Source organism: Elaeis guineensis, chromosome 15, assembly GCF_000442705.2.
Source record: "Elaeis guineensis isolate ETL-2024a chromosome 15, EG11, whole genome shotgun sequence".
Lineage (NCBI taxonomy): Eukaryota > Viridiplantae > Streptophyta > Magnoliopsida > Arecales > Arecaceae > Elaeis > Elaeis guineensis.
Genome location: NC_026007.2, coordinates 69,303,720 through 69,316,408, shown reverse-complemented (window position 1 = coordinate 69,316,408; position 12,689 = coordinate 69,303,720). Strand labels below are relative to the sequence as shown.

The 12,689-nt window shown below is 47.7% G+C and overlaps 1 protein-coding gene and 1 pseudogene across 1 annotated transcript; one reads left to right on the top strand and one right to left on the bottom strand.

Moving 5' to 3' along the window:
- The first annotated feature begins 152 nt into the window (after positions 1-152).
- On the top strand, positions 153-6,354 carry LOC140853992 (glutamyl-tRNA(Gln) amidotransferase subunit A, chloroplastic/mitochondrial-like; annotated as a pseudogene).
- Positions 6,355-8,947: 2,593 nt separating this feature from the next.
- Positions 8,948-10,402, bottom strand: LOC105058327 (senescence-specific cysteine protease SAG39). Its single transcript, XM_010941210.3, has 2 exons — positions 9,925-10,402; positions 8,948-9,784 (listed from the first exon to the last, which is right to left on the bottom strand). The coding sequence occupies exons 1-2, from the start codon at positions 10,349-10,351 to the stop codon at positions 9,192-9,194; spliced, it is 1,020 nt and encodes a 339-aa protein (XP_010939512.2). The 5' UTR covers positions 10,352-10,402; the 3' UTR covers positions 8,948-9,191.
- Positions 10,403-12,689: the final 2,287 nt, after the last annotated feature.

Sequence of the window (12,689 nt, the reverse complement as noted above, 5' to 3'; positions counted from 1 at the left end):
AAAATAAATAATATTAAATATCCCTTCCATTCTAATACGCTATATGCTCCAATATTGTTAGACGGCATGCGGTGCACAAGAATTACTCCCGTTTTATCTGCAGGCCCAAAGCCATTCGTAATCGTACCCGAGCGAGCGCGAGGGCATCAGTGATGCCTTCTCCGATTCAAAACTCTCGCCTTCTCCTCTCCCACCGGCCCCTCGCCCTCCATTTGCTGTCAAATCCCTTCCCTTCCCCGCCAAAACCCCGCCGCGCTCCCCTACTCCGAGATCCTCTCCCTCCGCGACACTCTCCTCCGCCGCCGAGTACCTCGACCGCCTCCGCCGCACAGAGCGGCATTTCCCGAGCTTCCTCCACGTGTTGGAGACGGCGATGCGGGAGGCGGAGGAGGTGATCTGGATGGTGGAGATCGGGGCGGAACTGGGGCCGCTGGCCGGTGTGAAAGATAACATTTGTACCGCGGATATGCCGTCGACCGGAGGATTCTGGACGGTTATCGGCCGGGTTTTGATGCCACGGCGGTCAGAGGTTGCGGGAGGCTGGAGCTACTATAGTTAGGAAGACGAATTTGGACGACTTCGGGATGGGGAGCACCACAGAGGGACTCGGCCTTCCAGGTTTCAGCCTTGAGCTTGTTGCTTTGTCTTGCCATTCCTGCTGCTGCTTGATAATGTGAAAAAGTTCAGTTTTTAATGATCGTCTAATTTCTACTCAAGAAATTGGATAGTTTGAAGTAATTGGACAAGTCAATGCGTAGAAATTCTGATGTTTTTTGGTTCCAATTGCGTGAAATCTAATGTTAGAATTGGTTGTAACTGATAAAGGAGAAGCATCTTGCAGTACTGAGCAGAAAACACTAGCAAAATTGTTAAAGAGTCTCAATTTAATCATTTTTGTTGCGGCCAATCCCCTCGTCGCCTGATCGCCGGAAACGAGCGCCTGCAAAAAAAAAAGTCCATACTGACCGGAGGCAGCTCCGACGGGGACCCTCCGATGGTCAAGTCAGAGAGGTGACTGTGCAACAGTAAAATGAAGACAGAGAGCTCAATCGAGAGAGAGGGAGAGAGGGAGAGGGAGCAAGCCTGTTGTTTCGAAGGCCCCCTGCACTGTTGCCTTCCCTGATATATATATAGTGGAGCATGGTATGGCGCCGTCATTAATGGCGCGGATAATTGAGGAATTGTTAACTCACTGTAGACTGTCAGAGTCGCCGTGAAAGTGTCACATCGCCGTGGGGCTGTCAAATCACTAGGGTTGACATTGTACTAGGTGAGATAATGCCCTTAGGTGGCAGTGCCGCGTGTTGCTATCGGGGCTGACAGTCTCTGGCAGCTGTACGGCGATCGGAGGAGTCGACCGATCCTAGATCGGTAGCCAGCTGTATGGCGTCAGGTGGAGATCCAAGCCCCTCCGACGGTCAGTCGGACATGTTGCTAGAGTCGGCCATCAGACTTCTTGATTCGGTCGGTCGGGAGAGTGGAAAAGGTCTGCCCGACCGACATATCCTCAGTTGGTAGAGGGCCGTTAATCGGTCGGTCGGCCGGTCGGTCGGTCCGTCGGTCCGTCGGTCGGTCGGTCGGTCGGTCTTCCCCAACAGTTGCCCCCCTCCACTCCGGAGTCGGACGGTGTGCTGGCCGACGCCTCTGTTTGGGTAGCAACGCCGGGCGAAAAGGAGTGGATTCACCGTATGCCAAATTCCGATCGTACCACGAGTTGATACGATGTCAGGCATCTCATGAATGCCGAACGACCTAACCGACCCATATGGGTTGGCGACTTACGTATTCGGATGCATTCTACAACACAAGGAAAAAGGTTTAAGTCTATAACTGTGACTTCATTGAAGATCAAAAGAAGCTTACAAAGTCGGGCCGAAGCCCGGTTACAAGTGTTCTAAGAAGAAAAAACAAAAAGGATAAAAGACGGCGAGGCCGCGGTCATCCATCCGAGTCAATCTCCTCGACCGATGGAAGCTCGGGGATGACCGGCGTGTCCACCGCGATCGGCGCTGGGTCGACGGCCGAAGCAGGATCGTCGGTCGGCGAGGGACTGGCAGTCGGCACCGGGTCACGAGTCGCAGCCGTCTCTCCTTCGGCAACTTGTTCCTGGACGGCCTCTCCCGCCACGACGATGCCTCCCGACGACGGGTCGGCCATCTCTTCCGTGGCTTGGTCCTCGGCTCCCGGCGGGATGATATCGCTGAGGTCCAGCTCCGGGTACAGGGCTTGGATCGCATCCCGACCATCCTCGTACCCCACCCGGTACGACGCGAAATCGGACTCCAGTAACTCCTCCTAGTACTGGTCGGTGGCGCGGAAGTCGTCCACCGCCTGACTCGCCGATTCCTTCGCCGACCTTGCTTCCACTTTCGCCCGATCGAGAGAGTCCATTGCCGACTCTGCCTCTGCCTTCGATATGTCGGCGTCGGCCTGGGCGATTGACAGATCCTCCTCAGCCTTGGCGAGCTTCTCTAGGCTGATCCGGAGCTGCTCGCGCTCGCCCTCGAGTTCGGCGGCAACGCCATCACGCTCGCGCCGCAGATGGTGCACGGTCCGACCCTTGCGTTTGGCTTCTTTTCGGGCCGACTTTAGCTCGGATCCGAGACGAGAGACCTCATCCACTAACTTCGCCTCCCGGTCGGTCGACTACTTCAGGTGGTCGACCAGCACTGCCCGGTCAGCTTCGGCCACCGCTGCCCTGTCTTTCCAAGCCGCCCGGACGTTTTCGAACCTCCGGTACCCGGCTTCAAGTTCGGACATGGTGTAGATCAGCTGCCGACGTGAGCGTTTCGTCAGGAAAGCAAAATAATGAAAACATTAAGGAAAGAGGAGGCGAAGCAGAACTTACCTCGACCATGGTCGGGTAGAACGAAGATAACATCTCGGTCACTTGTCGAGACCTCAGCGCCTCCACATCGGCTGGGAGGAGAATCCCCTGGCACAGCCTCCTGGCCAGGTTGTGGTCGGTCAGCGCCGACGCCCCTTCGGAGAACTGAGCGCTGGGCGGCACAGTGCGACTCCCCGACCTCGTGTCGTCCGCGGGGTCCATCGGGGCTTTCCCCCGATCGGCCACCCCAACCAGCGGATCCGGTAGGGAGGGGATGCTCGAGTTTGACGCGGCACCCCCCGTTGCGGCTGCAGATGCCGTCGGATGATGTTCGGGTTCCCGAACGTCGTCCGACGCCACACCCGCCGGCGAAGCCGCCGATGTCCCTTCCGCCGCTTCCTCCGTCGGTCTCTCCTCCGGTTGCACCGTCGGAGCTGCGAGCGCTATCACCGGCTCCGACTGGTCGGTCGCCGACGCCTCGACGGTCGGCGCCACCGTGGAAGGTTTCTTCTGCGGACGCGAAGGTCCGACCCCCGATGCCGGCCTCTTCCTCGCCGCGTACTGTCGGATTTCGGCGTCGGTCGGCCTCATCCTCGGAGGTGTCCCTGCGATACCGATAGCAATATTAATATAAGAACCAGAACGAAGGCCGAATGAAAAGACAACCGATGGATCGGGCGATACCTAGACGGGGGACCAAGCTCAGGCCAGCGTCATAGAGGGCTTGTTCGGTAACAAGCTCCCTCTGCTTCGGGACCGACATATCCTTGAGTTGGTGGAAGTCCTCCCGGTCGTCCGCTTCCACCCGGCTGTTCTCGTTTGTCTCGGTTCGGGGCACACCCCAGTGAGAAGGAAAGCCCCAGGGAGAAGGAGATGAGACGAAGAAAAACTGGTTCTTCCACCCGTGGATGGACGATGGAAGACCAGTGATGAAGGAAAGACCCTTCCAGAGGTTGAAGAGCCACCACCCTCGGGCCTTAGGGTGGGGTCGGAGCACAAAAAATGCCCGGAAGAGAGAGATGCGAGGGTTGGTCGGCAGAAGCTGACACAACAAGGCGAAGCTGATTATTAGTCGGACAGAGTTCGGCGCCAGTTGCGCCGGACAAAGTCCGTAATAATCCAGCAGATTCCGGACGAACTCCGAAATCGAAAATCGAAGACCCGCGCGGAGATCTTCGACGTACAGCGCCAACTGGTCCGGCGGAGAGTTGTTAACCCGACCGCCGACCTCTGGGGCGGAAAGTTGAAACTGCTCCGGGATGCGATACTGATCCCGAAGCCGATCAACGTTCGGCCCCGAAAGTGAGGAAACCTCAACTTCCGGAGTCGACCGAGGGTCATCGGTCAGATTTCCCGACCGAGCCCCCCGAGATGGATTTCCGGCCATCGCACCAGAACCGAGGGAAAGGCGAGGCCGAAGAAGAAGAAGAAGAAGAAGAAGAAGAAGAAAGAAGAGAAGATTTAAACAGAAACCACGGCTGAGGGAAAGGATCACGAACCCGAAACGGACCCTTTAGAGAGCGGAAGGGGAGACGACTGCTGGCGACGACGGAGGAATCACTTGGGCAGAGTCTCTGCAGCAAATCGTTCAGGGTGGGGCTTCGAGCACAGACGGTCCTATATATATAGGGCCGTTCGACGGTCGAGATGACCCCGCGCCGACCGAGATCCCCCGAATGGGCGACACGTGGCGGCATCCGGGCCCTCCCTTCGGCTCGATGGATCGACGCGCCCATCCCGGGATGGCCGCACTGCCTTCATTTAATGCGGAAGACGGCGGCCCAACCACCTCCGACACGTGGCGAAAGGGCCGCGGCTCCGAGTTAAATCGCCCGCGGCGATTCGCGTTCCCGATGGGACGCCTGACAGCGCCTCGCGCTCCCAGAATCGGCACTGGGCGGCGGTTTGCGTTCTCCAAAAGGCGCCGGACGCCCGATCGCCTGACACCAAATCATCCGGCACTCGATCGTCTGAACACCTGACACCGACAGGACGGGACGTCTGACACCGACTGGGCACCTGACGCCAGCAAATCGCTCGGCATTCATGAGACGCCTGATATTGTATCAACTCGCGGTACGGTCGGAATTTGGCATATGGTGAATCCACTCCTTTTCGCCCGGCGTTGCTGCCCCAACAGAGGCGTCGGCCAGCACACCGTCCGACCCCAGAGTGGAGGGGGGCAACTGTTGGGAAAGACCGACGGACCGACCGACCGACCGACTGACCGACGGACCGACCGACCGACAGACCGGCCGACCGATCGATTAACGGTCCTCTACCGATTGAGGATATGTCGGTCGGGCAGACCTTTTCCACTCTCCCGACCGACCGAACCAGGAAGTCTGATGGCCGACTCTAGCAACATGTCCGACTGACCGTCGGAGGGGCCTGGATCTCCACCCGACGCCATACAGCTGGCTACTAGCCTAGGGTCGGTCGACTCCTCCGATCGCCGTACAGCTGCCAGAGACTGTCAACCCCGACAGCAACACGCGGCACTGCCACCTAAGGGTATTATCCCACCTAGGGCATTGTCAACCCTAGTGATTTGACAGCCCCACGGCGATGTGACACTTTCACGACGACTCTGACAGTCTACAGTGAGTTGACAATTCCTCAATTGTCCGCGCCATTAATGACGGCGCCATACCACGCTCTACTATATATATATCGGGGAAGGCAACAGTGCAGGGGACCTTCGAAACAACAAGCTTGCTCCCTCTCCCTCTCTCTCTCGATTGAGCTCTCTGTCTTCATTTCACTGTTGCACAGTCACCTCTCTGACTTGACCGTCGGAGGGTTCTCGTCGGAGCCACCTTCGGTCAGTGTGGACTTTCTTTTTTGCAGCGCTTATTTCCGACGATCAGACGATGAGGGATTGGCCGCAATAATTTTTAATCACTAATTCAATACCAAATTTTATCGAATAATGTGTAACATGGAGGCATAACAAATTTTTTATGTTTAAATATTTTCAGGTTACTAGAAACCTGTAGGATATATCACGGGTTCCTGGAGGATCGTCAGGGGGCTCAGCTGCTGCTGTTTATGTTAGACAATGGAGGGCGTCTCTTGGAAGTGATGCTGGTGGTAGTGTGAGACAGTCAGCATCTTTCTGTGGTGTGGTCGGAATGAAATTGACGTATGGAAGTGTATCTCAAATTGGGTCATGGCGTATGCGTCATCATTGGATGTCATTGGATGCTCTCTGGTTCCTCGGTCATTGACACTGACATTCTTCTACCTGCAATAGCTGGTTATGACAGATTAGATGCGACTTGCAGCAAGCATGTAAGAATTTTATACCCCTTTTATTTCAGTGAAGTCTTTATTCTATATTAAATTTATGGCAGTGAACATCTCTTCAATTTTAATTTAATTATATATATATATATATATATATATATATATATATAATTTTAAAATATATCAAATTGATCTTTCAAATTTTCAAAATATTTCAATGTAATTCTACTGTTTATTTGCTGACTAACGACATTATTTTTCTATTCTAACAGAAGTAAATATCCTTTTCTGATATTGGATAGATCATCGGAGAGGAAGAAATGGAGGTAGAGAAAATTATCATAAAAAAAGATGAGATCACAAGGTTGGCGTAGAAGGAAAAGATGACGTCAAAAACCTCATAAATGAGATTGGAGGAGGAAGAGGAGAAGAGTTAGAAGGAAGAGGGTAGAGAAGAAGGGAGAGCACTCATGGATAACTTAGAGGAGAAGGAAGATGGTGAGGAGAAAGAAGAGGAGGAAAAAGAGGAGCTGCCAGCAAAGAAGGATGGAGGTAGAAGAGGCAGAGATGGAGAAGGAGAGGTGGTGGGCTTGGAGGAGGAAAAGAAGTGGGAGAAGAGAGGAAAGGAGAGTTCGTCGGTGAGGTGGACGGAGATGGAGAGAGCCATCATGGAGGAAGAGGGTTCACGAGTAAGCTTGGAGGGAGAGGAGGAGAAGAAAAAAGAGGCAGAGGAAAAATAGATGAGAAGAAAGAAGAGGAGGAGGAATGATGGATGAGTTTGGAGGAGGAGGAGAATGAGAAAAAAGTGGATGAAAAGAAAGGAAAAGAGAAGAAAGAGAGATCTCCGGTGATGAAGGGCTGGAGGTGGTCGGAGCTGCCATGTAGAGGGACATAGGCAGACTTGGAGGAAGAAGAGGAAAAGTGGGAGAGAAAAAAGGGAAGAAGGGGGAAAGAGCTTGGAGGAGGATGATGATGAGGAGAAGAAGAGAATGAGAGGAGGAGGAGGATGGGGAATGAGAGAGGAGAGAGGTCGGCATCGGAGGTGGAGAAGGAACATAATCGGAGAGAAAAGAGAAGGAAGGAGATGGGGATAATGATAGTTTGATCATTTTTTAAAATAATTGTAACATTTCATGAACGGAAATAAACAATAGGATCATATTGGAACATCTCAAAAATTTAAAGGACTAGTTTGATATGTTTTAAAGTTGAGAGGATATAAGTGAAATTAGATTAAAGTTGAAAAAGTGTTTCTATAATTTTCTTTTAAATTTACTAGAAGAGATCATAAAAAGGATCTCCAACCTAAATTTTTGGCTTTTTTCTTTGGGAGGTTTTAACTACGCATTTCAGGTGATTTCACTTGGGCACTTAGGTCTAAATGTTTAACGTGACTGAGAGTTGGGTTTATTGGGAAAATTATTGGAGAATGTGTGGCCCTTGGAGTGATATCCCCTGTTTAGGTTGTTGTTTCACACTTGGAACAGCTTGGACCTGTCACTGAGGTATTCATCTTCATAAAATCTGCTCTTTCTTTGAATTCTAAAACTGTATTTTATAGTGACATATTCTTCTTCATCTTTTATTATCACAATCAGTTGTCAACAAATAACTTGCTCTGTAAAACATCCCTTGAATTTTATATATGATATTTTGCACTGCAGGTATCGTTACCTTCATTTTCTCTTGTTTTATTAATATTAAAATATTATTATATTTGAAAAGCATGATAATTTTTTCATTAAATATTGAAAAAGTATGACAATTTTTTCATAGAAAAATATATCAATTTCTTCATCAACTCCACCATCCTTGATTTTGTATCATTTGAATTTTTTTTATTATTTTCCACAATCATAAAATTATATCTTTTTTTTATTTGTTTCCTCACAATCATGAGATTTTGATGGATCTTGATGTATTATATATATTTATAAATGAATGCAATAGATAAACAAGCTTCACTATTTACCATTTAACATAGTATTAGAGCAAAGATGAGAAAACTCTGAGTCTACTGCTCACTAGCGGTGCTCTTTCTTGCTGTGCTTCCATTTCAGCAGTATTTTTCTCTTCTTTTTTTAGTTGTCTATCTTTCCTACCAATGGGACATGACCCAGCCTAGAGATGGCCGACAAAACTTACTATAGCTCACTATTTGCGGCTGTCAAAACTATCAACCTGTACCTATCTGCACTAGATCTCTCGGTATATATGAAACGAGAAAACACGCCCAGATCCGTTTCAGTCTGACTCAAAGACTCTTTCTACCTGAGATCTCCCCTAGCATGCAGGTTGGTTATAAATCAATTTTATGTTATATAATATGATATGGCAGATATTGCAATCATTGGTGTATGAGAGAAATTTTTAGATTGCTTACGTGCTGCATGATTTTTGCTTCACTACTATAGCAATGTTAGATCAATGATCTAAGATTGGAGAGGGAAAAATCAAACAAATCTTGATCTATGTACCTGTATTACTATAATTTATCTTAGAAGAAGTCAAAGCATTTAGACTTTTATGAAAACCCCAATAATGAGTCATAGATATCAAAGCAAACCAATTGTCCAATCCGGTCCTGGTAATGAAAATGGTTATTCCTAAATAACCATTAAATTATTATGCAAGCTTAAGCCTAATTTACATTTTTGATATTTTTCTTAGCAGTTTAAGTTTTGGAGATTAATTGGTTAATAACATGATATCGATGTTTACATTTGTAAGAGAACTTTGATTATTATATTTGTGCATAAATAATTTATGGATCATATTTAATTCATCTTCTCTGATCGCTGGTCAAGTGATCCAAACATATAGGAGCAAGAATAACGTAAAAATTATTTACTAAATCAAGCACATATCGAATATAATAACTAACCAATATATTAGATTCAATGACAGCACAAGGCGTGCAGCTTCATAGTACAACTATAAATTGGAGCTAGTCTCCACATCATTGGGCGACTCTGCTTAACAAACCACCACCTAATCAAAGTTATTACACAACAAGATGATATAAATATTTTTCTCTTTTTTTTTTTTTTTGTTTTGGTAAAGATTCTATAAGTTATTAATAATTAAGATGCCATATAGTTGAAGATCATTAAATTTATGCCGTTGGGTAAGAAGCAAGCTTAGCAATACCACAAAGCCCTTCCGATGCACCAACGTCACGCTGAAGGCGCATGTATCCTTTCTCACCCCAAGTTGTACCCCATGAATTCTTTAGCAGCCAATATTTGGTCCCATCCTTAGCTTTTCCGTAACCAATAGCAGTCACAGCATGATCCATATCAGTTGCACACGCGCCGGTGAAGATGCCACTGGAGTAGTATTGGAAGTCTTTCCCACCACCATCAATGCCAACTGAAACAGGCTGTTTTGAGACTGCCTGTAAGAGCGAGGACTCATCATTTGCAGGCACGTTCTCGTAGCCGCTGATGGTAGCTACCGATGATGATGCCTTGTTAGTGTCACAAGTGCCATCAGCCGCCTTGTAAGGGTAATTAGCTTCACTTGTTATCCCCCCATTATTAATGACGTAGTGGAAGGCACGAGTCATGAATCCCCCCTGGCATCCATTGTCTCCATCGTTGACGTCACAGTTCACAAGTTGTTGCTCCGACAAGGAGACCAAGTTGCCAGTGTTGATTTGAGTAATCCCTTCAATGGCTGCTACGGATGAGAATGCCCAACAGCACCCTGCATACATGTTATTGGTTAGATAACTTGTTCGATGTTACTTAGTAACATATTTCATGTATCTTGCTATTCTTTAAATTTAATTAACTCATTATAAGCTTTCGGGAGGAAAAACTCACTGCACATCATATATATCTTACCACATGATTTTTGGTTCTTGATGGGAGTAACTGCACCTCTGGTTCTCCAGTCCATGCTATCGGACACGTCGGTCAAGTTGGCATATTGAAAGCTTCCTGTCGCGGACTTTGCAAGGTGCATGGGCTTGAATCCAAGGTGAGAGGCCTTGAACTCCTCATTGGTCATGTCAGCAAACTGGTTGAGACCGAGTTTATACTTGCGGTTGCCGGCTCTATTGACAGACTCGATGTAGTTGTGGTTGTCCTTGAAGATTTGGAATCGTCTCTCTTTCTCTACTGCATCCTTATAGACTCGCCCATACCGAGCCATCCATTGCTCGTGCCTCGTCGAGATGGGCACGTCAGCAATGCCACGAGCTGTGGCTGCAGAGACCCAAACACCCAAGACTATCAACTTCAGCACAAAGCATTGGGAAGCCATTGCCATGGAAAGACTTTGGGAATGGTGCAGCTACGTGGGCCAAGTAGCTACTTAGAAGTGCAGGGGATGTGGGAAAAGAGCTAGGGTGGCTCGTTTATATAGAGGTTTGGCTTGGAAGAAGCCGGGAACTTTGTTCATCCTTTGTCGCGCTTCTCCTCCTGACGCGCGTCACACGTCTTGCAGAGCGTGATGAGCAGTAGCTGATTTTGTTGAACGTAGACCGCACTATCGCTCGTCCAATATTGCCGTGTTGAGAAGAAGACCTGAGTCGCCTCGTGAGCCACGATGTCACGATCCAAAAGAGCATTGCGCACCCAAATTCGGCCTGGTGTGCTACCACTGGCCTCTTAATTCTGTATAATGAATCTTTAGGATGCGGACTGGCTTGCACTACCAAGTCTATCAGAAATTTTGGTAGACAGTGGTTTGGTCATAGTCATGCACGATGACGATAAAGCAAAGGAGTCCACATTGGACAACGTGGAAGGAAGAGGTAGGTAATTCAGCATCTTCAGTAGGTAATTTAGAAATAATAATAATAATAATAATAAAGTAGACTACCATGTAATATTCTCAAGTCTCTTGGAGACTACCAGAACCATATCATCTTGACGAGTCTTAGGCGTGGCACAAATATAATGTGAATACATGATGTCTATATACAGCAAACACATAGACACTTGATGCCACCCGAAATTTATAATGGATTGAGAAAGAATTTGCCTAGAAGTCTTCTGAACACATGATTGTGCATAATTCGGTTAATTAGTCAGTAATTTAAATGTTGTTGGATGCTGTTTGCATATTTTATCCTAATGAAGAGATCGATAAGATAGATAGCTTCTTTATTTTGCATATGGTGCAAGGACTTTATTTGCAAGTGACCAATTGGATTGAAAAAAAGGAAGCTAAATCAATCCTAGCATGCAGGTTGATTATAAATCATGTAGGAGATATCAACGTGGGTATGTGGCTACTGTTGATTGCTATTTGAAAAGATTGCTGTATGTAGCAGCCTTCCATTTCTGGATAACGCCATGGATGGTGTTTTAGGAGACCTTCACTATAGTGTGAAAACAAGAAAAAGAAAAGAGAAGAAGGATTGGGATGGTTATTATTGAGGTTCAGCAGCCCTCCATCCCTTACTTAATTAAGGATTTTGGGTTTGAACAGAACTATTAAAGGATTTTAAGTCTAAATAGAATGTTTCGAGTTCTATTGACTGACCTAATGAATTTAGGTTAGGATCTTTTGATTGGATTTGGGTTAGCCTGGATGGCTGGGTTAGGGCTAAGTTTGCCGATAGAGTTAGGTTTAGCCTTAGGCTCTAGTTTGGGTTTGTGATTGAGGTTGCTATTGGCTGTTGGGGTGATTGGATTTGGGCGATAGTGGTGAAGATAGCAACAGAGAGAACTAGGGTTCCTAATTGGAAGGGCCAGGGATGGTGAGGGTTCGGATTAGGAGGATAGGGATAGTGGTGGAGAGGGTGAGGGTTGGCACTAGGATTTTGTATTAGGGTTAAGGTTTGGCCCAGGAAAGTGGCGATGATAATGCTTAGGGTTCTGGCTATGATTTAATTAGAGTTTCAAAGACGGAGCTGGGACAATGGAGGAAGAGGGTAGGGACAAAAAAGGTCCTGCTTAGGATTACGGCTTGGATCAGATGGTGGGGGGGAGAGTTATGATTAGCATTGGGGTTCGGATTAGGATTTGGTCCACAAATGGCTATAGTTTTGAGTTGAGAGAGCTAGGTTTCATGATTTATCCAAGAAGATGGGGATGGGATGGGGTTGCATTGGGTCTTGGTTGGGGTTAGGGCTAGGTCTAGGGTTGGTTTATAGAGATGGTGATGACGATGGAGAGGGCCGGAAGAAAATAGAGAGAGATATTTGTGAAAAAAAAAAAAGAGGGGGTCGAATCTATGAAGGGGAAAAGGAACAGACTAAAAATGTACCGAACTAGCAGTGAGCTAGTGTTGATGCATCTTGCCTATGGCACACTTTTCATTAATGGAAAGGAGGTCGAATCCATACTGTGGATTTCGAACTCTCCAGTGCACATTCTCGAATGGTGAAATTGACCCATAGCAATGGGATCGAATGGTGGGGGATGATAGGTGTAGATTCGATGCAGAGAAGATGGTTGGAAGATCGAGAGATGAGGGGGAAGGAGCAGGAGCACCGAGGTGGAAGGATCGAGAGAGGGAGTGCGTAGGTTATTTAAGAAGGTGGGTGCATAAAGCAACTTATATGTTTATTATGCATAGAAACTCCATGCGTCCTCTTTTAATGCACATGTCCTAATAGAAAAAATTATGCGAGAACTGAATTTTAAAAGTCTTGACT

Coding starts and splice junctions, on each gene's coding strand:
- LOC105058327 (XM_010941210.3), bottom strand. CDS start 10,351: ATGGCAATGGCTTCCCAATGCTTTGTGCTGAAGTTGATAGTCTTGGGT. Junction 9,785..9,924: donor CAAGAACCAAAAATCATGTG/GTAAGATATATA, acceptor ACATGTATGCAG/GGTGCTGTTGGGCATTCTCA.